The sequence below is a fragment of the Opisthocomus hoazin genome, chromosome 27, assembly GCF_030867145.1.
Source record: "Opisthocomus hoazin isolate bOpiHoa1 chromosome 27, bOpiHoa1.hap1, whole genome shotgun sequence".
In the NCBI taxonomy this organism is placed as follows: domain Eukaryota; kingdom Metazoa; phylum Chordata; class Aves; order Opisthocomiformes; family Opisthocomidae; genus Opisthocomus; species Opisthocomus hoazin.
Genome location: NC_134440.1, coordinates 6,354,152 through 6,377,474, shown reverse-complemented (window position 1 = coordinate 6,377,474; position 23,323 = coordinate 6,354,152). Strand labels below are relative to the sequence as shown.

Genomic DNA, 23,323 nt, shown 5'->3' with positions numbered 1-23,323 from the left:
AAGCCGGAAGCCGGGGGGGGGAAGGGGGCAGCGCGCATGCGCAGCGCGGGAGCCGGGAGCGGGGCTGCGGGCGCCGGTACGGGCCGGGGGGGCCTTGGCGGGGGACGGGGGGGGGCTTTGACTGTCCCTGAGGGGTGTGGGGGGGTGACCCTTGCTGAGGGGCGGTTGGGGGGGTGTGTGTGGGGGAGCTTTGGCCTTTGCTGAGGGCATGGGGTTGTTTGGGGGGAGCTTTGGCATTTTCTGAGCGTCTTGGGAGTGCTTGGGGGGAGAGTTGATCCTTTCTGAGGGCCTGGGGGTGTTTAGGGGGTCTTTTGCCGTTGCTGAGGGTCTTGAGAGTGTTTGGAGGGGGTCGATCCCTTGATGAGGGCCTGGGGGAGTGCTTGGGGGGTTTGATCCCTTGCTGAGGGCCTGGAGTGTGGTTGGGGGGGTGGGCTTTGGCCTTTGCTGAGGGCCTGGGGGTGTTTGTGGGGGGCTTTGGCCTTTGTTGGGGGTCTTGTGAGCGTTTAGGGGGGTTGATCTGTTGTTGAGGGCCTAGGGGGGTGCTTGGGGGGGAGTTGATCCCTCACTGAGGGCCTCGGAGTTGTTTTCAGGGGGGTGGTTGACCTTTGTGGAGAGCATGGGAATGTTTGGGGGGGTTTGGCCTTTGCTGAGGGGCTGGGGGTGTTGGGGGGGGGGTGATCCCTTGCTGAGGGCCTGGGGGGTGTTTGGAGGGGGTTGATCTGTTCTGAGGGTCTTGGGAGTGTTTGGGGCGGGTTCATCCATTGTTGAGAGCCTCGGGGTTGTTTTGGGGGGGGGGCTTTTGCCTTTTCTGAGGGGCTGGGGGTGTTTTGGGAGGAGTTGATCCCTTGCTGAGGGCCTGGGGAGTGTTTGGGGGGAGCTTTGAATCTTGTTGAGATATTGGGGGGGGTCTTTGACCTTTGCTGAGGGCTTGAGGGGTGTTTTGGGGGGGGCTTTTGCTCCTGCTGAGGGGCTGGGGGTCTCTGTGCCCTGCTTGCAAAGGTCTTACTCAGGGTGGGGGAGTTCGTGTATTGGGGGGGGGAGTCTCTGGGACCTCGCTTGGGGGCTGGGAACAGCGTGCAGATGCCCTGACCTTGCTGAGGGGCTGGGGGTGGGGGGGGGCTCTGATCCTCGCAGAGGGTTGGGGGCTGTGTGGGTGGCTCTGAGGCCTCGGTGGGGCAGCGCCGGACCTTGGAGCTGGAGAGGGGCTTGGTCCCGGGGCAGGTCCTGGGGCTGTTCACTGTCAGAGAGGGGGGGGGGAGGCTTCGGCGGGGGGCTGCTGAGCCTTGCTGGGGCCCAGCCGAGCTGGGGGAGGGGTGCGTCTCTGCGTAGCGGAAGGGGCTGAGGAGATGGGAAGGGCTCCGGGGGCTCGTTACTTTGCATCATTTTGCTTCTCAGCTTGTGGAGTCAGTGGTACGAGACCTGCTCCGTTTGGAGTTGCATTGCGTGGCGAGAGTCAAGGGCAGGGTTTGTTGTGCTCCTCTTGCGTCCTCACTTGACAGGTCCAGGCTAGGAGAAGCGCTGGTTGTCACTCACATTGCTTCTTCTCTTTTTTCCAGACTCTCTCTTTCTCCATAAGTAGCTGAAGCACAGAAGTCCCCATCATGGATTTTCAGCATCGTCCCGGAGGTAAAACTGGGAGCGGAGGCGTAGCCTCTGCCTCGGAAAGTAACCGAGACCGCAGGGAGAGGCTCCGGCAGCTGGCGTTGGAGACCATCGACATCAACAAGGTGAGCCTGGGCCTCTCCTGCGTGGGGAAGGAGAGCCCCGTGGCTCCTGTCCTGCTGACCCTTGTGGGGATAGGTTTAGAGCTTTGGCTGAGCGCAGCGGCTTGGGGGGCGAGAGCTATAGCGGAGTTTTGTGGACTGGAATTAAATACCGTTGTTTCTGGTAATGTGGAGTCGAACGAGAGAGATTTGTGGCGGGGCTGAGCAGAGTGGTGCCAGCACTTGCGTGTTCCAGTAGCTGTTACTGGGTTATTGCCGGTCTTCTCGGGACTGGTTTGTGTTTGGCTGTCTCTTGCCTGCAGTTGGGTGTGCTGTCACCAGTTAGCAAAGCTGCTCGTGTTTCTCTCTTTTCGTCGTCCTAAAGCAGTGTTATGCCATTAATTTAAACCTACGCACTCCGTTCTTCCAGTGCAGCAGAAGTTCAGCACCAAGCATTTGGATTATTCCGTTGGTTTGCCATGTATTTCGCTTGTAACTTTTTAATAACTTTCTTCCTAGGACCCTTATTTTATGAAAAATCACTTGGGCTCTTATGAATGCAAGCTTTGCCTCACGCTGCACAACAATGAGGTGAGTTGAGCAGCTGTCTGTCTGGGTCTCGGCAGCGGGTATTTTGGAATAATAGTAGCTTCGAGCACAAGGACCTGGGACGTGCCTGACAACTGACTGCCGAAGAGATGATGGGTGGGTGGTGGCTTGCATGTGTGAAGCCTGACAGCTTATGACAGTTTGGCAGTTGAGAGCATTCTGCAGTCGTGGAGTAAGATTCCTCTCCGCTAAGGATTAAAATGTCCTTGGCAACACGTGATATAGTCTCTCCTCGGTGACAAGCAGCTGTCAGTGCAGGAACAGTCCCGCCTTCATTTGACTTTTCTTCTGCCTTGTTTTTTATTTCAGGGAAGTTACTTAGCACATACCCAGGGGAAGAAGCATCAGACCAATTTGTAAGTCGTTCTCCGCTGTAGCTTTGCTCTCCGTTACCTAAGCACTTCAAAACGATGCTTGTGTGCGTCTGTAAATCCGGAGCTCGCATACAGAGCAGCACACTTGAGCGTTCCTTCACCGTGGTGGTTTCCCAGTGAGCAGCCTGGCAGTAGCTGCAGTTACAGACCAGATCTGCTCCACAAAACGGTGCTGACCAGCTCCATTTCCAGCTCAAGTTCAAAGCCAGTTGTGGGATTTCTGAAGGAAGGGGGAGAAACAGTTTCAGAAGCAAACTGATTCTAGTTGGAAGGATCTGGTTTTGTGAACACAGGTTGGGAGAAGTTTGTAAGTTTTATTTGAAGAAATCCTGTTAGCTTTGGTTTAGGTGACTAGCTTGTTGGGTTTTTTTCTTTTTTATTTCAAGAAGTAAATCTTCTAGTGAGTAAATCTTCAAGAAGTAAATCTTCTCAAATCCATGAGACAGGGACCAAGGTCACCTCGGAGGTGGATAAGATGACCGAGATGACAGCCATTAGTCAGGGGAAGGCATGGATACAACTGGCCTGTAGTGGGGCCTGTGGAAGGGGAGCAGCAGGTTTTCCTGGCTGTGAAACACTGAATATTGGCTGGTGAGGGATTGAAACTGCTCCTGGTGTATCCTTTAGAAACAAGTCTGGCTAACCTTTTAAATTTGGCACATTTCAAATTAATCCAGGGCCCGCCGAGCTGCGAAGGAAGCTAAGGAAGCCCCTGCCCAGCCCGCACCAGAAAAGGTCAAAGTGGAAGTGAAGAAATTTGTGAAAATTGGACGGCCGGGCTATAAAGGTGCGGCGGGGGAGTCTGTCGTAGGAGCTCGCCTGAAGTGCAGTGCTGTGGATGTGAATTATTAATTAGTCTTTTTAGCAGATCTGTCCATGAATAAGATATGGACTTATCTCTTGATGTCCTTTATTGTTTAAATTACCCATGGAACATCTCTTTATTGCCGACAGTCGAGTGAGAACCATTTTAATAATAGATTGGTATGTCTCAGTCTTGCAGCTCTTATTAGCAGTCATGCAGGAGATGGTGACATTGTTTCAGTCTCCCTTCTGCTTTTATTGTGCTGTGCCATCTTTCACTAATGCTTGTAAATCACTCATGGCATGTAGAGCTCAAGTTTTTTCCCTGAACTCCTCACTGTGTTGTTTTGCCCTTCAGCACGCAACTTGGCTGCTTTGTCTCCCAGCTTTGCTCTGCAGCGCGGTGTCTTTGCCCCATGGCAGCTGAATTTCAGCAGAGATCCTTAGTAGCTTCGATTAAAGACACTCTAGCATTTTGTTTGATAAATGGGAGAAAAATCTTGTAATACTTTGGTGTTGGAGGCTTTGTGTGTTTCCTAGGGCAGAAATAATGTTGCTCTGACCCTACTACGTGATGTACTGAGCTTTCTTATTTTCTTTACAGTGACAAAACAGAGAGACCCAGAAACAGGCCAGCAGAGCCTTCTCTTCCAGGTAAGGGCACTGTTTAAATTCTTGGTGTTTGGGTTATCCAAGTAAAAGTGCTGCTAAAGGGGATTCATGAAATAAATAAAATAATTAAAAAATGGCCCTGCCTTGCTAGTCTTCTGCTGCTGATTGTGCCAAGCAAATCCATGAGCGCAGTTGTCAAGCTGTGTCCTTCGGTGGCACTAATTTTTCTGTTTGGAGCTGATCTCTCAGTGTGCTTCGTAGTTGAGGGATTGGGTTTGAATGAAGGGGGGGTGAAAAGGGGATGTTCTCCTGAATGCTGCGCTAACACCCCAACAGATCGATTATCCGGAGATCGCAGAAAGCATCATGCCTCGCCATCGGTTCATGTCCGCCTACGAGCAAAGGATTGAGCCCCCTGACAGGCGCTGGCAATACCTCTTGATGGCAGCGGAGCCCTACGAAACCATAGCTTTCAAGGTAAGATTCTGGATTCATTGATTATTGGGAAGTTCCCTTCCCGTGTTTTCCAAGACATCAATTCCCAGTGAGCAGTGTTATAGACTTCTGTTGTAGCCTGCAGGGGGTTAATGGAGTGGAAAGGGGGGGTCAAGACGACATGGCTGGAAGTCATTAAACCCTGCTGAGAATCAGCGGAGGACTCTGGCGTGGAAGCTAGGCTGTGTGCTGAGCTCTGGGAAGCCACTGAATGCTCAGTGTCTGGCACAGAACGGAGCCTTCTGGGCTTTGCTCCTCAGCCTTTGTGCAGATGTTGAGAGAGGGTTTTTTGCCAGCACACTTGTCCTTGACCGATAGGGAAGTAACTTAATTCTTTCCTGCCCCTATCTCTATCTAATAACATCCGAGTGTGTCTCACAAAGGCCTGGGATCACTGTGCTTATCTTGCAGGCTCTGGTGCTAAAAGGGGCCATTGAGCTAATCTGGTGGTGCTAATAATAGCTCCTGCTTCTTTTTTGCTGCAGGTGCCAAGCAGAGAAATCGACAAAGCAGAAGGAAAGTTTTGGACCCACTGGAACAGGGAAACCAAACAGGTAGCTGGAGCGCTGCAACATCTTTTTAACGGTTAAGGAGGGAGTGGGAGCGCAGAGCAGCTTGGGGGGAAAGGCAGTGCAGGGGGAGCGCACATCAGTTACATCCCTGCTGGCTTTGGTGCTAAAATCTTCATTCCTTGGGCGCAACGGTGCAGTGACTCCTCCTGACAGAAAGATCTTCCTGTGTGTGGTCGTTGTCAGAATTTAACCCGGGAGGTAGAATCCTCGGTTGCTGGCAGCAGCAGCAGCAGCAGAACGGTGCATGAATGTCCAACACCGTGCCCCCTCCGTGGCTTCTCGCTGCGTGTTTCCTGCACGTAGCTCGCTGCGGGCAGCCCGTAGCGTGGACGTACTCACTGGGTATCGTGCGTGAGAGCAGGGGACGAGTGCGTAGGGGGGGATACCCACCCCGTCACAGCCAGCTTAGCACTCACAACCAGTTTCAGAGGAGTTGAAGTGCTGGACGAGGCTGGTGCGAGGCGTGAATGCTGCCAGGGCAGGCGGGCAGCCAGGGTCTGCGGAGGTAACGGGGCGGGAGAGGTCCGAGCTGCGGTCCTGGAGGCAGGGAGCAGCTGAGCTGTGTTGTGTGATGGCACAGAGCGGTCCTGAGGATTCATTGTTCTCTTCTCTTTGCTCTTCTCCTCTCCCCTCCCCAGTTCTTCCTTCAATTCCACTTCAAGATGGAGAAGCCCCCAGCTCCCCCAAACCTCCCCCCGGGGCCCCCAACGGTGAAGCGGCCGCCTCCGCCCCCGCTGATGAACGGCTTGCCCCCACGGCCCCCGCTGCCGGACTCCATGCCGCCGCCGCCCCCGGGAGGCATGACTCTGCCTCCCATGCCTCCCTCGGGACCAGTGCCACCACCCCCGGTGCCACCGCAGCTGCCACCAGCACCCGGTGTGCCCCCTCCAGCTCCTCTGCCGCCCATGATGAGGCCACCGCTCCCCACGGAGGGGCCAGGCACCATCCCTCCTCCGCCTCCCTCCAACTGAAGCCCCTCCTGGGCTCGGTCCCGCTGGACTCCTCTGGCTCGTACCTTTTTATGTGCAGATCACAACTGATTCAGAGAAATATTTCTGTTTTGTACTACGCCTGTGAATTTGGCTGAATCCTGTAGGTTCATTAAAAGGTTTTCAATTTTCCTTTCTCTCTGTTTTCCCATGTCTTGGTTAAAAATGTTGCTGTTTATTCGCTTTCTTTAGCCCTTAGATGTATAAATCATCCCCAGTCTGGTTACATTTTGGAAATTCTCCAAAGAGGACTGGAAATCTCTGCTCTGCTCACCTGCTTCTAACTGAGGTGGCTACATCAACCTCAGCTCAGCTGCGGTGGCTTCATGTCTTACCCTCTCTTGAGTGCTTGATGTGTACCCTGTAAATTGCCAGCCAGTTAATCAGCTGCTATTCAGCTGAAGTCCTTCATCGAGCCGCGCATTCAGTGATGGGGAGAGTTGTCGTAGGCTGGTGGAGAGGATTCTGGTGGTGCCTCCCCAGCAATCACAGTGGGCACAATGGAGGGCAAGCAATCCAGTTTTCCTGCTGCATTCAGAAACCTTCCTCCTCCCGGTGCCGGAGCACTGCACAGCAGCTCAGGTGCTGCCAGCCAAACCATGGAGACGCCTCTGCTGAGGAAACGGCTCTGGACGGCTGCGCGGGAGCCCTTGGGAAGCGCCGGGCGAGATGTCACTTGCGGGCTCGGGAAGGCGAGCGTCCTTCCCGGGCGTGCGGCTGCCCGGCTCCTGCCCGCTGCTCGTGAGGCTGTTTATGGCAGAGATGGGGTCACAAGCAAAGTGCTGGTGCGCTCGTCGGTGGCAGAGATCTCTGGGAATGTTTAGTCAAGGCAATTATCAAAGCTGCAGTGATATTAAATCTTAGTTTATTATTATAATTCATTAAATGTTGTCTGTACCCTTATGCTGTCACGTATGATTTTTATCATAGATATCCTTCCACTAGTAGATTAGTTTTGGCAAGCTTTTAGTTCTCAGTGGTTTTATTTATACTAAATTTTTCCTTCAAACAATTATTTACTTCTCATTATAAAGCAGAAGTTCTGAGGTTTCTCCTCTCTGTCCTCAGCATTCATGTCACTGCACTGGGGCGTCTCGGCGCGGGATGCCAGGATGCTCGGCGGGCAAAGGCGTCGCTGGGGGCCGGGCTGCCCGACCTGGGCTTGCTCTTGGCCAGCGCCTGGCTCGTTTCATGGGCCGCAGGGGAGGCCGTGCCAGCCGCAGCCCCGCAGCCGCCTGCGCCTTTGATGGAGGAATCAAAGCCTTCGCCTCTTCTGATGCCTGATACGGGTCCCATGCAGAATGCCTTGCATGGCTCGACCGCCGTGCAGCACTTCTGCCCCAGCTGAGCTGGCCCGAGGCCTGAATCGGCTTCCTGGGTCTCCCCGTGCCAGGCGCGTGCCCTTCGTCCGCTCCTGGGGAAGAGAGGTTGCCTTCACCAGCCCTTCGGAGTGGTCCCTTGGTCCCTCGCTGCTTCGGGTGCGCAGCCCCGTTACGACGTGCTGTAGCCAGATCCTGAGCTCCCAACTGCAAAGTCTTGGAAACCCAGAGAAGGGTCTGAGCGCGCGTTGGGACTTTTTTTGCAGGTACCTTTCCCCCTGCCCTCCGTTTCCAAAAAAAGGAGATACCCTGGGTGGGGGGTGGTTTCTCTGGGGTGGATTAGGTGGGTGGCATTGGTAACTCCAAGCGTTAGAGCGAGTATTGGCATCTCGTGGAGGGAAAAGTCCTTGCAATAAGCGTGTTGTGAGGCTTTGGAAGTCACGTCTTCAGTGTTCAGAGGCGCCAGGGAGATTCTCCTTCGCAGGCTGAAGCAGCCCGGGGCTGGGGATGTGTAGGGGCCGCTGCAGGGCGGCAGCGTATGGGCTGCAGCCGAGGGGGAGGCTTTCCATACATTTACTTAGTTTCTACCCATTATCTTGTCACTGTCCCCCTCCTCCTGCTCCGGGTGATTCTCCCCTCCTGGGGTTTCACTGCTGATGGGAATAGGATGTGCCAGTGCCCACGAAGACCCAAGTCTAGATGTCCATCCTCCTTCAGAAAACATCTGAAGTCAAGGACATACGTCCCTACGAGTAAGGGAAACAGCTTTAATTTTTTTTTTTACTTTTCCAATACTAGATGCAAACCCAAAAATAGAACAGAAAAGTTTCTTTGAAACCTCCCTCCCTCCTCTCTAGCGCGACAGCCTTTGAGTTGCTCAGGGGAGGTGTGTTGTGCATGGTCAACTCAAGGCCACCGGTTTTTAAAAGGGAGACGCCGTCCTCCCCTTCCGCCCAAGTGTTTTGAGATGAGCCTGAGCTGCCTTGGGAGTAGCTGAAGCGGGAAGATGAAGGCTGCTCTCGGGGTGCTTTTGCCATGCCTGCTGCTGCTGCTCCCCTCCGCAGCGCTTCCGAGAAAGGGGAGCACGGGGGAAAGGGATTCCCCAGCCAACCGGCCGGAGCTGAGCCTGCCGGAGGAGCTGGCACGTGAAGCCGAGAGAAAGAGAGAAAATGCAAGTTTACAGGAAAGAGCGAGACCCAGCTCGGTGGCGAGATCCCGGATCACTGCTGCCAGCCGCCTCTTTGCTAAGCCTGACCCGGGAGCCAAGTGCCTGCGGGGGCCGGCTGAGGACGGGGCCATCGGCTGGGCCGGCTCCCACAGGCACCCGTGGCCGCTTGGCGGGCTGGAAGGGCCCGTCTGCAGGGTGAGAATGGACCAGGACGGGCTCACCCCGCGGCACCTGGAAGTTGTGGGTGTGCTCACCCACTACGAAAGCAGCTTCATCAAGGTGTTGAGGCAGCGCACCGGCTGGGACGAAAGCCATCTGGAGACCTTCGGGCTCTGCCCGGCCGGGGAGGTGGGGGCTGCTCTCCATCCCCTGAAGCAGATCCACGCGCACGTGGTGGAGCCGGGGCAGGACCGATTCCTCGTGCTGCATCTGGAGGAAGGTTGGTGGGAAATCCCCGCGCCCAGGCTGAGCGCAGCGGGGCGAGCGCAGGGCTCGGGGAGGCCGATGCTCTTTCCCCGCCCCAAATCAGAGATTTAAACGCAGAATTCAATTTGTGGGGTTGGGTTCTTTTTTAAAATTAGTGAAGCGATACAGGAAAACGTCTTTCTGGGGACCTTTTTCAGGAGCTTTAGTAGTGGTGATGGCTTGTGTGCAACAGGGTGCCTTGCCCCTCCCTGTGACGAATGCCCAGGGGTCGCAGCCTCGGTGGCCTCTGCTCTGCTTTCGCGATTACGAGTGTTTCTCTCCTTCCGCCTTAATGACGCGGGCCAGGACCCCATCCCAGCTCTGTCTGATCAGGAAAAGAGAGGAGAGGGTCGGACGAGCAGACCCGGCAGGTCCTGCTGCGGCGTTAGCCCGGCTGCTCGCCGTCGGCTGCTGCGTGTGCCGATCCCTCCGGCTCGGTGCTGCCGAGGAGCCCGGGGTCCTGGGCTTGCTTGCGTCACTTCAGCCTTGCGCGAAAAGCAGCGACGCGCTTTGCTCTGTCCCGTCCCAGCGGTCAGCGCTGCGCTTTGGGCAGAGCACAACCCTCCGTCCTCCGCCGGCATAGGAAGAGGGTGATGGCTGTTTCTTTCCTTGGAATCTCTCCCTCCCCTCCTGGGTTTTGGATTTCCAGCTGGATTTGCCAGCGCTGGGCAGCTGGGAGGCGGGAGGGGAGCGCTGCTGGCTGCGACGCCACGGCCGCAATGTCCCCGAGCCACGGAGGAGCTGCCGCGGGAGAAGAGATTTCCGTAGGGATCTGCCCCTGGAAGTCTGCCAGAGCCGCTCTGCGGTGAGACAGCCCCCCGCTCACCGGGGCTGCGGGGTTTGCCCCGCCAACCACCTCCGACACAGGGGAAGGGGATCTGCCACGGCCCCCCACCCTGTCACCTCCCGTCCCAGGTGCTCCGGCCGCTGCATGGGACCGGTGCTCGGCGCCGAAGCCCCTTCCTCGCCCCCCGGAGCCCCACAGCTGCCGGAGGGGCGATTCACCCCCTCCGCCTTCTCCTTTGCAGTGAAGTGGGAAGCCCAGGCGAAGCTGTGGTTCAAGCTGGTTTTCCAGGCGGAGGTGGGCCGGTCGCTGGGAGAGCTGCGGGTCGCCATGCTGCTCTTCTACCTGGGCCGGCGAGAGGGGCCGCGGGCCGGGCGCCGAGAGGAGCTGCTGGCTGCCGGCGTGGGGCTGGCGCGGGAGCAGGTGGGCGGCCGGGGGTCCGGTCCTGGGTGCGAGCAGGGGCGGTGGGACGGGGTGTCCTGGCTCTGCTGGCCCGGCGCCTTTGCCCTCCCAGTCCCTTTGCCACCTCTCCCAGTCCCTTTGCCACCTCTCCCAGTCCCTTTGCCACCCCCTCCCAGCCCCTTTTCCACCTCTCCCAGTCCCTTTGCCACCCCCTCCCAGCCCCTTTTCCACCTCTCCCAGCCCCTTTTCCATCCCTTCCCAGTCCCTTTGCCATCCCCCCCCTAGTCCCTCTGCCCCCCCGCACCCTCCCGCCGGGCCAGGCCTGAAGATGGTGCTGTTACCCCGTCCCCAGCCGCTGGCGGGGCCAGAGGGGGGGCCCCGGGGTACCCAGCCCGTCCCGGGGGTCCCCGCACCCCCGGCTCCCGCAGCAGCTCCGGGGCTGGATGGCAAAGCCCCACTGCCCGCTCCGCTCCCCCCCCCCCCCCCATCTCGCTGCTCCCCGCGGGCTGGGTGACCCGGAGACAGCCGGGACCACGGCGGGGGGCTCAGCTGAGTGCCCCCCGACCCCCCGGGATGTCGCACCCACATCCTCGGGGCCCTTTGCCTCCGCGCAGACCCTCTGCCTCGCCGGGGACACCCAGTACCTGGTCCTGGGCGCTGCCGCAGCGTCCGTCACCCGCAGCAGCGAGCAGCTCGGCTTCACGGCTTCGCTGGCCGTCCGGCGTCGCGGCGAGGGAGGTAGGGTCGCGGGGAGCCCACGGTGGTGGGGGACGGTGGGGAGGGGACAGTGGTGCCTGTCCCCTCTGTGCCCTACTCGGGCATTTGGGAGCCTCTGAAGCCTGTCTGTAACGAGGGGCTGTGGGGACATTGGGGGAGCCCAGACCACGATCCTCAGTGCTCTTCACAGAATCACAGAATGTTGGGGGTTGGCAGGGACCTCTGTGGGTCACCCAGCCCAACCCCCTGCCCAAGCAGGGTCACCCAGAGCAGGCTGCACAGCACCGCGTCCAGGCGGGGCTGGAATATCTCCAGAGAAGGAGACTCCACAGCCTCCCTGGGCAGCCTGGGCCAGGGCTCCGTCACCCTCAGAGGGAAGAAGTTCTTCCTCGGGTTCAGCTGGAGCTTCCTCTGCTCCAGTTTGTGCCCGTTGCCCCTTGTCCTGTCGCTGGGCACCACTGAACAGAGTCTGGCCCCGTCCTCCTGACACCCACCCTGCAGATATTTAGAGGCATTTCTAAGGTCCCCTCTCAGCCTTCTCTTCTCCAGGCTGAACAAGCCCAGCTCCCTCAGCCTCTCCTCGTAGGAGAGATGCTCCAGTCCCCTCCTCATCCTCGTAGCCCTGCGCTGGACTCCCTCCAGTAGCTCCTCATCTTTCTTGAACTGGGTAGCCCAGAACTGGACGAAGTGCTGCAGATGGGGCCTCACCAGGGCAGAGCAGAGGGGAAGGAGAACCTCCCTGACCTGCTGGCCACACTCCTCCTAATGCACCCCAGGATCCCATTGGCCTTCTTGGCAGCCAGGGCACGCTGCTGGCTCATGGTCACCCTGTCGTCCACCAGGACACCCAGGTCCCTCTCCGCAGAGCTGCTCTCCAGAGGGGCCGCCCAAGCCTGTACTGGTGCCTGGGGTTGTTCCTCCCCAGGTGCAGGACCCTGCATTTGCCCTTGTTGAACCTCATCAGGTTCCTCTCTGCCCAACTCTCCAGCCTGTCCAGGTCACGCTGAATGGCAGCACAGCCTGCTGGTGTATCAGCCACTCCTCCCAGTTTGGTGTCATCAGCAAACTTGCTGAGGGTACATTCTAACTCTTCATCCAGGTAATGACCTGATGATTGTTTCCCCAGGTTCTCCCCTGACCCCCACGGAGACCCAGCAGCTCCTTTTTGGCTCCGACGACAAGTGCTTCACCAGGATGACTCCCGTGCTGCTCCTGTTGGCCAAGCCTCCGCAGGAGGAGGAGGAGGAGGAAGAAGAGGCAGCTTCAGCCCCTTCTTCCTACCTCTCTGCTGATGGGGTGGTGGACGTGGCTCCGTACCCACAGCTCAGGTCTGTGACCCTTGCCTCAGCTGTGAAAAAACACAGGAGCTGGGAGCCACAGGGGGAGAGGGGCAGCCCCAGCCCTTCTGCTGTGGGGCCGGGGTGGGAAGATGTGGGGCGGGGCCCCCCAGGGTACAAGGGGTCCCCGTGACCCTCTTTGTGTCCTCCTCGCAGCCCCCCCCAGGCCGGGACAGAGGACCTGCCATCCCCCACTACCCTGAGCCCAGCCAACGCTTCGTCCCCAGCGCCCGGCGGCAGCAGCCAGTTCCTGGGCATCCTGACCCGCTTCATCCGCCGGGTCCTGAGCCCCTCCAGCGAGCCGCCCACCCAGCCCAGCTCCCACCACTGGCTGGACTTCCAGGTGATGGAGACCCTCCCTCACCAGCTGCTCAACCTGTCTGAGGAGGCGGCGCTGGAGCGGCTGGTGCAGTCGGAGGAGCCCTCGGTGCTGCTTTTCCCCCAGGACAGCGGAGCCGTGCTGGAGCAGCACCTGGGGGGCTGGCAGCCGGAGGGGAGCGTGCTGCAGCTGCTGACGGGCAAGCTGCAGGCGGTGATCCAGGAGCTGCGGGACATCCCGGCTTTCCAAGCCAACATGGGGCTTCTCCAGCATCTCCTTAGCTTCTGCTACTACCCGCTGGGGCCGGGTGAGGGTCAAGCCGGCGAGCGGCCGCCCGGCTCCGGGAAGCTGCACACGCTGCTGCTGCTGAAGGCGCTGCAGACGGTGCGGGCGCGTTGGCAGGAGCGGAGGAAGGTGCTGCGGCAGAACCGCAGCGCGCGGCACCAGGCGCACTGCCGGCTGCAGGAGCTGACCATCGACCTGCACGACCGCAAGTTCATCGTCATGCCCACCGTCTACGCGGCCAACAACTGCGAGGGCCCCTGCAAGCTGCCCCTCTCCACCCGCGTCCCCAGCTACTACTCGCACACGGTGCTGCTGCTGGGCATGCAGGAGCGGGGCTCGCCCCTCCAGCGGGCTCCCTGCTGCGTGCCCGTCCGCTACTCGGACCAGCTCATCATCACCCTCTCCACGGAGGGGCTGGAGGTCCGCAAGTTCCCCAACATGGTGGCAGAGGAGTGTGGCTGTCGGTAGAGGCACCTGCCTGCCTCCCTGCTCGCCCTCATCCCGTTTTCCTCCCCTCCCCTCTCCCCAGTTTGCCCTCGAAGCTTGGGAGCTGGTGCTTCTCGCCGAGACGGGAGCTCCCCGCGTGTCCTTTCCCCACGGTTTGGCTCCATAGCGTTGCTCTGGTCCTGGTTCTTCCGCAGCCGTGCTGGTCCCGGGGGACAGCTCTGCAGCCCGGTGTTTCCCACGCCTGCTCCCGGTGCTGAGGATGCCTGAGGTGCCGGCGGGGCCGTGCTGCAGGGTGGCTCTGACCCCGCGGAGGGGTGTGGGCTGGATACCGGCACCGTGGGGCCATCGCGATGTCCTGGCAGATCTGGCCAGGGCTACGCTTATTTACCCCTTGCCTTCTGTTCCTGTCACAGCTGGGCAAGGCAGTCGTTGCTTCCTCCAAGCCCCCCACCCCCCCCCAACTCGCAGCATCCTCTGGCCATTCCCCAGCCCGCGGCCGGTCACTGAGCCCCCGACAGCCATGCGGCTCCACCTGCGAAAACGGAATTAGAAGGAAAATCCCCTTGCAGGGATCAGCCTTTATCTGGGGACCTGTCCCTGTGCGAGCCCTGGAGAGCCGCTGGCGGTGGCTTGGGGCTCCCCGCCGGGTCCCGTCTACTGACCCCGCTCCCAGGACGCTGCCGGAGCCGGGGGGTGAGGGGCTGAGCGAGGGGAGCGATCCCGTTACACCTCCCGGGCTGCTCGCACCATTAATAGGAGCGGGTGCGAGCGGCTGCCAACGCACCTGCTCCGCGTCCCTGCTGGCGTCAGCATGGAGAGCCCGGCTGCCCCAGATCATCTTCCCAGCTAAGCCCGGCCCTGGCGAGACCGACCGAGGCTGCCACGGGGTCCAAACCCCTGGAAAGCAGCTCCTGGGCTTGTGCTGGCTGCAGCCTCGCTGGGGCTGGGTCCAGCCCTTGGGCTTTGCAGCTTCCCGATGGGGCTGGGGGGGGCACGGCCGGAGGCTGGCACACACCGGCCCCATCCCATGGCCGGCGCGGGGACGCGGGTTACCCCTGAGCCCTGCTGCATCGGGGACCAGGGCGGGCACAGAAAACACACAAACATAACCAGGAACAAGATCTTTTTTTCCTTTTTTTTTCCCCCCCCAAAACATTCAGTTTAGTACCTTATTAAAAATGAAAATAGTTCACTTTAACCTCTATTAATTTAGCAAATACTCAAACCTGCCGTGGGTTGGGGCTGTGAACGTCTCCTGTAGCTGCTACAGCACTGCATGATCTTGCACTTGTGTTTCGTTCTAAAAGCGACTCCGCAGGCAAGGCCCGAAGGGATCCTGGGTGAGGGGCTCTCCAGCCCCGCTCCGTTCCCCGCAAGCTTCGCGCCGCCCCGCAGCGACGGCGCCGGGGCCCGGCGAGGTCGGGGCGGTCGTTCCCCCGACGTCCCTCTGAGGACGGCTGCAGCCTGACTTCGTTAACCCAGAACACTCTTCTCTCTTGATTTGCTTCGAATAAAACCGTTAACTGAATTGAAGAGCTACACAGTCTGGAGACAAACTCTGTTCGCTGGGACCCCTGCGCCCACTGCGCCGCCCCGACGCCTCGGGGACCACGCGTGGGAACGAACTGCAGGAGAGGTTTCGGGTGGGGATGGAGAAACAGCGCGAAGCCCAGACGAAGAGAAGCTCCTTCTCCCGGTCCTTTCGGGTTGCCTTTGTGCATCTAATCCAGGGGGGCCCAGACTCCCTTGGGGGGGGGCTGGTGCCGGGCTCCCGGGCTGCTCGGCCGCTGCTCGGAGCTCCCGGAACGCTGCCCGTGTGGACGTCAGTTGGATGGATGATCTTAGAGGTCTTTTCCAACCTTCATGATTCGATGGTTCGATGTTGCCGAGAGCGGGCAGGGAGCGGCACAGGGTCCTTGCTGGGGGCAGCGGTGGGGTTGGACCCCCCTGGATTCGGCATCCTCGAGCCCCTCGGTCGCCCCAGCTCAGTCGCGCCTCTTCCCCTCCCTGGGCCGGGCAGTGCCGTCCCTCCCCGGGGCGGCCGCCGGCTCCCAGGGCTTCTTGCCCTTCTGCTGCCGCCAGTCCCGCTTCGGGCTCTCCCTGCCGCCATCGGCCCTGCCGGGACGGCTTCTCCACCCCTCCTTCCTGGGCTCGTCCCGCTCCCGCCGGCTCTCCTTCCCCTCCCGGCTCCGCTTCTTCTGGGGCTGCTGCTCCGGCTCCCGGGGGGCCCGGGGGGCCCTGCTGGGTTTGTCCCCCGCAGCCCTGTCCTTGGCTCGTGCCTCCCTCCGGCTGCTCCGCTCTGCCTGACCGCCACGGCCCTCCCGAGCCTTCTCTTCCTTCTTCTCCGGCTTCTTCTCCCGGCTCTTCTTCACCTCCGCTGCAGCTGGTGACACCTCGGGGACATCCGCGGGCTCTTCGTCCTCGTCCTCCGGTGCCGAGCGGCCAAACCACTTCTTGAAGATCCAGGGCTCTGCCTGGGGGAGGACACGTGGAGGGGATCAGGCGCCGGTGACGCAGCCGAAGGGACCGGGACCCCTCCCTGTCCCTCCCCCCAGGGACGAGATGCCCCCCACCGTGGGATGTGCCCCGAGGGTGCTGTTTGTCCCCTGCCCCAGACCCATACCAGGTTGCTGTCAGCACCGCTGTCATCATCACCGTCATCGTCACCACCATCGTCACCATCACTGTCCTCGAGCATTGTGCGCGCGGGCTGGGGAGGCTGGGCAGTCACCACTTCTCGGACCTCCTCCTCCTTGGCGCTGACCACCTCTGGGAGGGGAGAGGGACCCCCGTCAGCAGGGGACGAGGCCCTTCGGGTGTGATGTCCCAGACATGGGTCCCAGGGCCACCCCAGCCTGAGACGTGACCCCATCTCAGGCTGGGTCTGGGGGATCGGGGCAGCCCGGAGCATCTGAACCCACCGTGCAGGGGAGGTGGTGGAGGGTCCTGCCTGTCACGGCTGACTCCCTCCCTGGAGCACGGCGCTGGAAGAGAGGAGAGAAGAGGCAGGAGGTGGGAGCAGGGTCTGCCCACCCCGGCGCCCGCCGTGCCCCTCCTGGCTCACCTTGGAGCACCTGGAAGGTGACGCTGAGCAGGGCAACGACGGAGGCCACCAGGATGCACTTGTTGAGGGTGAGCCCTTCCCAGAGGAGCGGCTCCTCTGTGGGGTCCGGGCTGGAGGGCTCCACCTTCCTCTGCACGGGGAGGCTCTTGGGGACTGAGGACCCCCGAGGAGAACAGCGTTACTGGGGGTGCTGGGAAGTGGCACAGGGGGTGTTGAGGGGGGTGGGAAGGGCATGGGCAGGGGCATAGGCAGGGGCAGGAGCTGCCTGCCCTGCCAACGCTGGCAGAGAAAGGTTTTTGCACCACAGAGGAGGGCAAAGAGTGCCATGGGGGCTGAGTCCGAGGCGCTCGGGCCACGATGGCGTTGCAGCATCCTGGGGCTCACGCGGGGAAAACCTCTGCCTGTTCTCCCAGCTCTGCTGCTCCCCCCCAGCAGCAGACCTGGGCAGGGCTGAGAGGAGGAGGAGGAGTGGGGATTGGCAGGTGGATGGGAAGCCCCATCTCCATGGCATAGAATCACTAAGGTTGGAAAAGACCTCTAAGATCATCAAGTCCAACCATCAACCCATCACCCCCATGCCTGCTAAACCATGTCCCGAAGTGCCACATCTACACATTTCTTGAACCCCTCCAGGGATGGGGACTCCACCACTGCCCTGGGCAGCCTGTCCCAACGCCTGATGGCTGAGCTCCCATGGGACTACAGAGAGCAGAGCTCGTCCTGTCACCTCTCCGTGGGCAGACGGTGCCTCCCGGGCTGGCTGGGGACGCCAGAGAGGGTCTGTGGCCTCCTGGGGCCAGGCTGGCCAGTTTGGGGCAGAGAAGGGCTTTCCTGCACGCCTACCTGGAGGTACGGTAGTGCTGCCTTTGGCTCCCACCTTCTCCACCCGCTTCTTCTCCACCGCTTTCTTGTCCACGCCGAGCGGTGCCGGCTCTGGCATGCTCAGCTCAGGCTCGTCCGGATCCTGCTCAGAGATGCCAAGCTGGGTCCTCACCTCCTCTAGCCCCTGCGGGGAGGGGTGCGAGCGTGGCTGGGGGTGTGAGAGCATCACACAGCCCCGCGGGGGAAGCACGCAGCAGGGCTGGGCGGGGTGGGGGGCACGCTGCCTGTCCGTGCCCCCTCCCAGAACACGGGGTGCTCAGCGCAGCGTCCCCCCGCAGCCCATGCTTATGGTCGCCAGGTCCCCTGGGGCTGAGCCAGTGCTGCCGCCGGCCTGGAACGGCACTAACGGGGCTGGTCACCAGCTCCTCGAGCACCTCACCCCGGTGCGTGTATCCGCATCGGCAGCCTTAAAAACTCGTTGGGGGGTTTTTTATTGTCTGCTGAGATGGCTTTAGCTACTAGCGGGCTCCGTGCTGCGGAGCAGGCGCTGGGGTACGGCCGCAGCGCACACGGGTGGGCTGGTGGCTGCTGACCCGGGGGCCCAGCAAGCCCAGCCCAGAGCAGCCCCCGGGGCTGGATTTGCCCCCAGCCCGGACGAGCACGGTTGCACTGAGGGCAGCGGGTCGGACCCGGGGAGCGCTTGTCGACGGGGTCAGCGCTCCAGGAGCAGAGGGAGCACACAATGTGTTGGGGTCTGGGCTCGGTGCTGCCGGGGATGGGGGATTTTGGTGGCCGGGCTGGCTGCTGGCCTGGGTCAGCGGCACCAGATCGGTGCCGCGAGGGAGAGCTGCCCGCCGGCACGGATCAGTGACAGCGACAGCTGAGGGACGAGGCCTTCGGCTCCCCCGGGACGGACGCCCTGCAACGCCCCGCAGAGCCCTCCCGGGCTGGATGCCGCTGCGGGACACCCCCCCGGCAGCCCCCCGGCCCCGGGATGCCGCACACTTACATGGGCTCTACCGCTCTCCCCGACGCTGCTCACCGACCCGTCGGCATCTGTGAAAGACAAGCGCGGCGTGGTTCATTGCACGATGAATTCGGGGAGGTGGGAATCGCCAGGGGCCGGGGGCACGTGGTCCCCTGCCACCCGCCGGCCCGCAGAGTGGGGACATCGTGGCCACGTCTCCCCTGTTAGCGCAGCCAGGTCACCCGCGGAGAGAGATTCCAGAAGATGGGCAAAAATCCCCCCGGCCATGGTGGCAGCAGCTGGCAAGGCCGGGGTGTAAGAGCAGCACCGCGCAGCTCCGGGGCTGCCAAGCCCCGAAACATCACCAATCCTGAACATCCCCAGGGAGCTGCAGCCGCGGGGGACGGTGACCTCCCTGCCAAGGCACACGGGGACGAACAGCCCAGAATACACGGCTGGAGGCAGCTCAGGCAGTAGTCTCGACAGCAGGGCAAGCCCCAGGTACCACGGAGCAATCAGACCTCAGAGAAGACCTCAGACTACCCAAGAGGACTGCGAAGTTCAGGGATGACTCTTGGGGCTTTTCCGAGATGCGAAGAGGGAGAGAAAACCGGAGGCTCCCCAGGGCTCTGCGGGGGTTTGACACAACGCAGGGCTGGGGAGCGTGCTGGGCTCCTCGGGGGTTTCTCTGCCCCTGGGTCTGGGCATGAGGATGCACCGACACGGTCCCCACACCACGCGGGCTCGGTCCCTCTGAGCGCAGCCCTCACTCCGCTGGGATCTGGATGCCACATCCTTGCAAGCCCTAGCCAGAAGGAGGAATTATTGCACCCTTTGAGCTGGATTTAGTTTAGTTTCCCCCAGTGGAAAAATAAATGCTGAGAAAAAAAAACAATTTCCAGGATGAAATCTAAGACATGGTATTGGAAGCAAAATAAATAAATAAGACGAAACCTTTCAGGTGGGGACCAGCACACTGAAAGGTCTTGGCTTTCAATAGGAAAGCAAAAAAAAGCCTTTGATTTTCTTTTAGTGATGGTGAGTCTGGTTCTTTCTCTGCTGGGAAGCAAAGGAGCTGCCCCAAGACTCTCCTGTCAGCTGGGGGGGGGGATGTTCCCAGCCCCAAGGAAAGCACAAAGATGGAGAATTTTTCCTTAAAGAGATTTTTCCCCAAGTGCTTCTCATGTTTTTGCCCGCCCAGGCAGCTTGTCAGTGGCCTCAGGGCATCCCAAGTCTCTCTCCAAGCCCTGATGGGGACCTGCTGCCATGCCACTGCGAGGGGCTCTGGCTGAGCGGGGAGGGGTAAAGCAGAGGCTGGGCAGCCAGCGGGCAGCAGCGCCCTGCGGCTCACGGCCCTCCTGCCACCTCCTCACTGCGGTCCCTGGTCGCCGGCTGAGCTCAGCTCCCCGTCGCGGGGTGCCAGGCTGCTCCCACACCTCCTTCCCTTGGGTTTGGCTTGGATGGAGGAGCCCAGACTGCCCCCAGGCGCATTTCCAGGCTTTGCTGCGGTGGCCACAGGGCTCGGTGACAGCCGGGCTGTGGCCAGGCCAGCAGCTGTCCTCCCCCCAGTGCCGACAGGCGTTAACTCTGTCCCACGAGCTCACCAGCTCCATGTCCGGGTCTGTTCCCCACCGGATGGGAGACGGGCGCCCATGCCCCACAGGGAAGCATTCTGGGGCTCTACAGCCCGTGGGATCCTCATCCCCACCCCGCACAGGCTGTGTCACCGCAGGACCAGCTCTCCTAGGGCCAGTTCCTACCAGACCAGCCCCAGCTCCGACGTACCAAGCACCCGGCCACTGCCCAGACCGAGCACGGCAGGGATGGCCACCAATGCTAGGGACAGCTGCTGATGCCAGGGACGGCCGCTGATGCCAGGGATGGCCACCGATGGCAGGGATGGCCACCGATGCCAGGGACGGCCGCTGATGCCAGGGATGGCCACCGATGCCTGGGACGGCTTGCCCATGGCAGGGCTGGTCACCCACAGCCCCCGAGCCCAGCTCCAGCCCTCGGCTCACGCTGACTCCTGCACAGGAGCCCTCCCGTACGACTGCTCGACCCGTCCATCCCCTCCCCGCCGCTGCTCGTGCTCCCACTCCCTCGGACGCACGCTCTGCACGCCGGATCTACTCTTAAATGCACAAAACTAGACGCTCAGCGAATAACCTGCTCTGCTCTGCTGTCGCTGGGACTTCTCCTGCACGAGGTTGCCTCTACCACTGACTCACATCAAAGAAACTTCCAAAAATAGTTCCCTTGCCTGGCCTGCTCTCCTCGTGCATGTTCGCGTGGCAGCACCGGGACGTGGCCCCTGGTGTGCTGCTGGCCAAGTGCTACCTCGCAGGCTGTGCCCACGGCTGCCCCGCGTCCAACCAAAAGGGTTAAAAGCCACAGAAAGTCGTACCTGGGGCTCGACCGCCGCCGCCTCGCCTCCAGCCCCCCGGCTGGCTCCGGCTCTCGGGGGTAATATACAGCAACAGCTGCCGAACCGCGCCGGAGCAAAATAGCACCCAATCACCGGGAGCCGGAGCACCCGCGCTTCAGCCCCAGAAAAGGCAGTTCAGCCCCAGGCATCCAAAGCAGGGGCTGCTGCTAGCGAGGTGGGCACAGGGGGACGCGGCTCGTCCCTCCACGAGCCCCCCCCAGAGAGCATGAAGAGGGGAGAAGGGGCCGTTTGCTCCCCAAACCGAGATCTCTGAGCCAGCTGTGGGATGGATACGGGCGCTGGGGATGCAGAGGGGCAGATCAGAGATCTGCCAGGCATGGTTAAGAAGGTGGTGGAGGAGAGAGGAGGAGCAAGCCCCTGGCACCAGCAGTGCTTACACAACCCCAGTAAGAACCAATTTTTGCCAGTGTTTAGAGCAGGTCCTTTGCCCTCTGACCCCTCTGATTTCCTCGCAGTACCTGCTCCTGCAGCCAGGTCCCCAGGAGCCCTGGGCAGCCACAAGCACCTCATGGGGAGGGATGTGCTCCTCACGGCAGCTTCCCGCTCACAGCAGGTAGGGAGATGAAGCTTCTCTCATTTGGGGAGCAGAAAAGAACCATCAGGCTCTGGCTCTGCCTGTGCAAAGTCGCCCAGAGCCTCCAGCTCAGCACAGGCAGGCACAGCCACGGCTGGTACCAACCCGGCACATCTTGGAGGCATCCTGCTTTGGGGACATCTCTCTTACGATGAGCCACTTCTGAAAGGCTTCAGTTTAAAAAAACAAAAACCAAAACTCTGAAACTGTGACGTTTCACATCCTCAGTATCGACAAATTTCTTTAGCAGAGGTGTGAAAGGTCTTTGATTGCAAGGTCTAAAGGAGGAATAAACTGGGCGCTGGCATCCCGGAGGGGACTCAGCCTTTTCCCAGGGCTCCGCACACCCGGCGAGACTGGGTCACGGTCCTGCTTTAGGACCACGCAGCAAATGAACTCAGGACCAGCCGCCTGCTTTCCAGGGCAGGGATTTCCCCTCTTCGGCAGAGGCAGGACTGAGCACGCCGTGAACCCTGCTGCGGTATAAATAACGTGCTGCAGAAGCTGAACACAGATGGAGGAAGGGATGGAGCTGTAAACACAGCCCCTCACGCCGTGCCAGGGCTGCGGGCGCACGCGCCAAGGGCAGTTTTCTCAGTTTTATTCCCGCTCCAGTAAGGTCAAGGCTGTTAACTGGCAAGGCATGTTTGCGTTACAGGGACATAATGAAAGCAGAAAATCACAAACAGGCCAAATAAAAACCCCTTCTGTTCCCAGTTAATCCCGTTTCCCGTGGTGCTTGCAGGGTCGTAAGCTTGCTCCTGCCTCCCGTCGGCGAGTTGGTCCTCCCAGGCAAGAACCCGGGGGCTGAACGGGCAACGCCTGCACGCACAGAGCCCAAGCAAAACGTCCTCCTACTTCGTCCCGGCGCGGGGCCAGGGGACAGAGCTCTCCCCACCCTTTCCAGGACCCTTCAACACCCCGTTCCTGCAGCAGGGAGGGACCAGCAGTGGTTTCGCCTCCACATGTTTAGCTCCGAGCAGTTTCCCGCTGAGCTGCAAAGCCTCCGTCTCCATCGGACAATTTATCCCAGGCAGATGGAAGAAAGATTCCCAGAGGCAAATTCTTTGCTAATCCCTTGAAACCCCCAAATCCTGGCTTCTCCCTTGCCCTCAGACTGACAAAAGTGCCTCTGGGATGGGGTTAGCTCAGAGAGGGGGGGAAACACGATCCGGCTGTGAGACCAGGCGGAGAGCAGTCCACTGCTGGGTGAGTTCAGGAGGGCAATCAAGCAGCATGGACAGGGGCCCGGCTGCACAAGGGCTGGGCTCCATATCCAGGCTAAATATTGACTCTCTGGCTTTGGCTTGATAACACAAATCTACCTTCACTGACTTCCCAGGCTGTCAGCTTGCCTTGGATTCACAGGGGCATGTCTCCGTCCGCAGTGCACCGGCCACCCCTGAGGCTCTGCCGCGGCTTCGTGGTTTGTGGTCCAGATGGACCGAGTTGTGCTGCAGCATCCCCTCGCTTCTATGGCAACACTCATTTATCCTCCCACCAGGACATCATCTTCTTTCTCTCCATCTTTAATAACTTGCAGTTAAAAGGCAATCATAAAGAGATAAAATTAGTCACTGATTATTTTCAGCACCGGTTAGTTCTGGGGATGAATTTTCCTTTTCTCCGTGCAATTCCCCCTCTCCTCAGAGCCCCGGCTGCTGCGGCAGCCCCAGCCTGATGCCGGCTCCTCCTGCCACAGGTAAAAGGGAAGGTGGATGCTTGAGCCAGCGGCACGGGTGCCCTTCCTGCTGCCCCGGCTCTCAGCCCAAACCCGCCAGCTCACCGGGCTGGCTGCAGGACTTTCCCCTGGATTTCATCCCTGGCTCCACCAGACCCGCCTGGCCGGGTTCCCCAGGCCTGGGAATGAAAAACATCCTTCCAGCCCTTGAAGCATTTATCCTTCAACTCCTCACGTAGGTAGGGTTGGGCTCTTGACCTGCTTCTAAAGACGGGAATTTGGATGCTGTCTGCTAAGCCCAGGTCCCCTGGGCACAGCACAGTGGTGTAGGTCGGTCCCTGCTCTGGCGAGAGCTCCATCACCTC

The 23,323-nt window shown here is 60.4% G+C and overlaps 3 protein-coding genes across 3 annotated transcripts; 2 read left to right on the top strand and 1 right to left on the bottom strand.

Moving 5' to 3' along the window:
* The first annotated feature begins 5 nt into the window (after nucleotides 1-5).
* SF3A2 (splicing factor 3a subunit 2) lies at nucleotides 6-7,049 on the top strand. The gene is made up of 9 exons (XM_075444125.1): nucleotides 6-76; nucleotides 1,557-1,727; nucleotides 2,223-2,294; nucleotides 2,622-2,668; nucleotides 3,364-3,473; nucleotides 4,095-4,144; nucleotides 4,439-4,579; nucleotides 5,083-5,151; nucleotides 5,808-7,049. The coding sequence occupies exons 2-9, from the start codon at nucleotides 1,602-1,604 to the stop codon at nucleotides 6,138-6,140; spliced, it is 948 nt and encodes a 315-aa protein (XP_075300240.1). The 5' UTR covers nucleotides 6-76; nucleotides 1,557-1,601; the 3' UTR covers nucleotides 6,141-7,049.
* Nucleotides 7,050-8,483: 1,434 nt separating this feature from the next.
* On the top strand, nucleotides 8,484-14,615 carry AMH (anti-Mullerian hormone). Its single transcript, XM_075444306.1, has 5 exons — nucleotides 8,484-9,084; nucleotides 10,139-10,317; nucleotides 10,911-11,034; nucleotides 12,140-12,341; nucleotides 12,507-14,615. The coding sequence occupies exons 1-5, from the start codon at nucleotides 8,484-8,486 to the stop codon at nucleotides 13,420-13,422; spliced, it is 2,022 nt and encodes a 673-aa protein (XP_075300421.1). The 3' UTR covers nucleotides 13,423-14,615.
* On the bottom strand, nucleotides 14,508-22,293 carry JSRP1 (junctional sarcoplasmic reticulum protein 1). The gene is made up of 9 exons (XM_075444108.1): nucleotides 22,136-22,293; nucleotides 21,235-21,447; nucleotides 20,662-20,795; nucleotides 18,297-18,343; nucleotides 17,309-17,471; nucleotides 16,466-16,618; nucleotides 16,323-16,385; nucleotides 16,025-16,170; nucleotides 14,508-15,875 (listed from the first exon to the last, which is right to left on the bottom strand). Exons 1-9 carry the CDS (start codon nucleotides 22,291-22,293, stop codon nucleotides 15,387-15,389), a joined length of 1,566 nt encoding a protein of 521 aa, XP_075300223.1. The 3' UTR covers nucleotides 14,508-15,386.
* Between the last annotated feature and the right edge of the window lie 1,030 nt (nucleotides 22,294-23,323).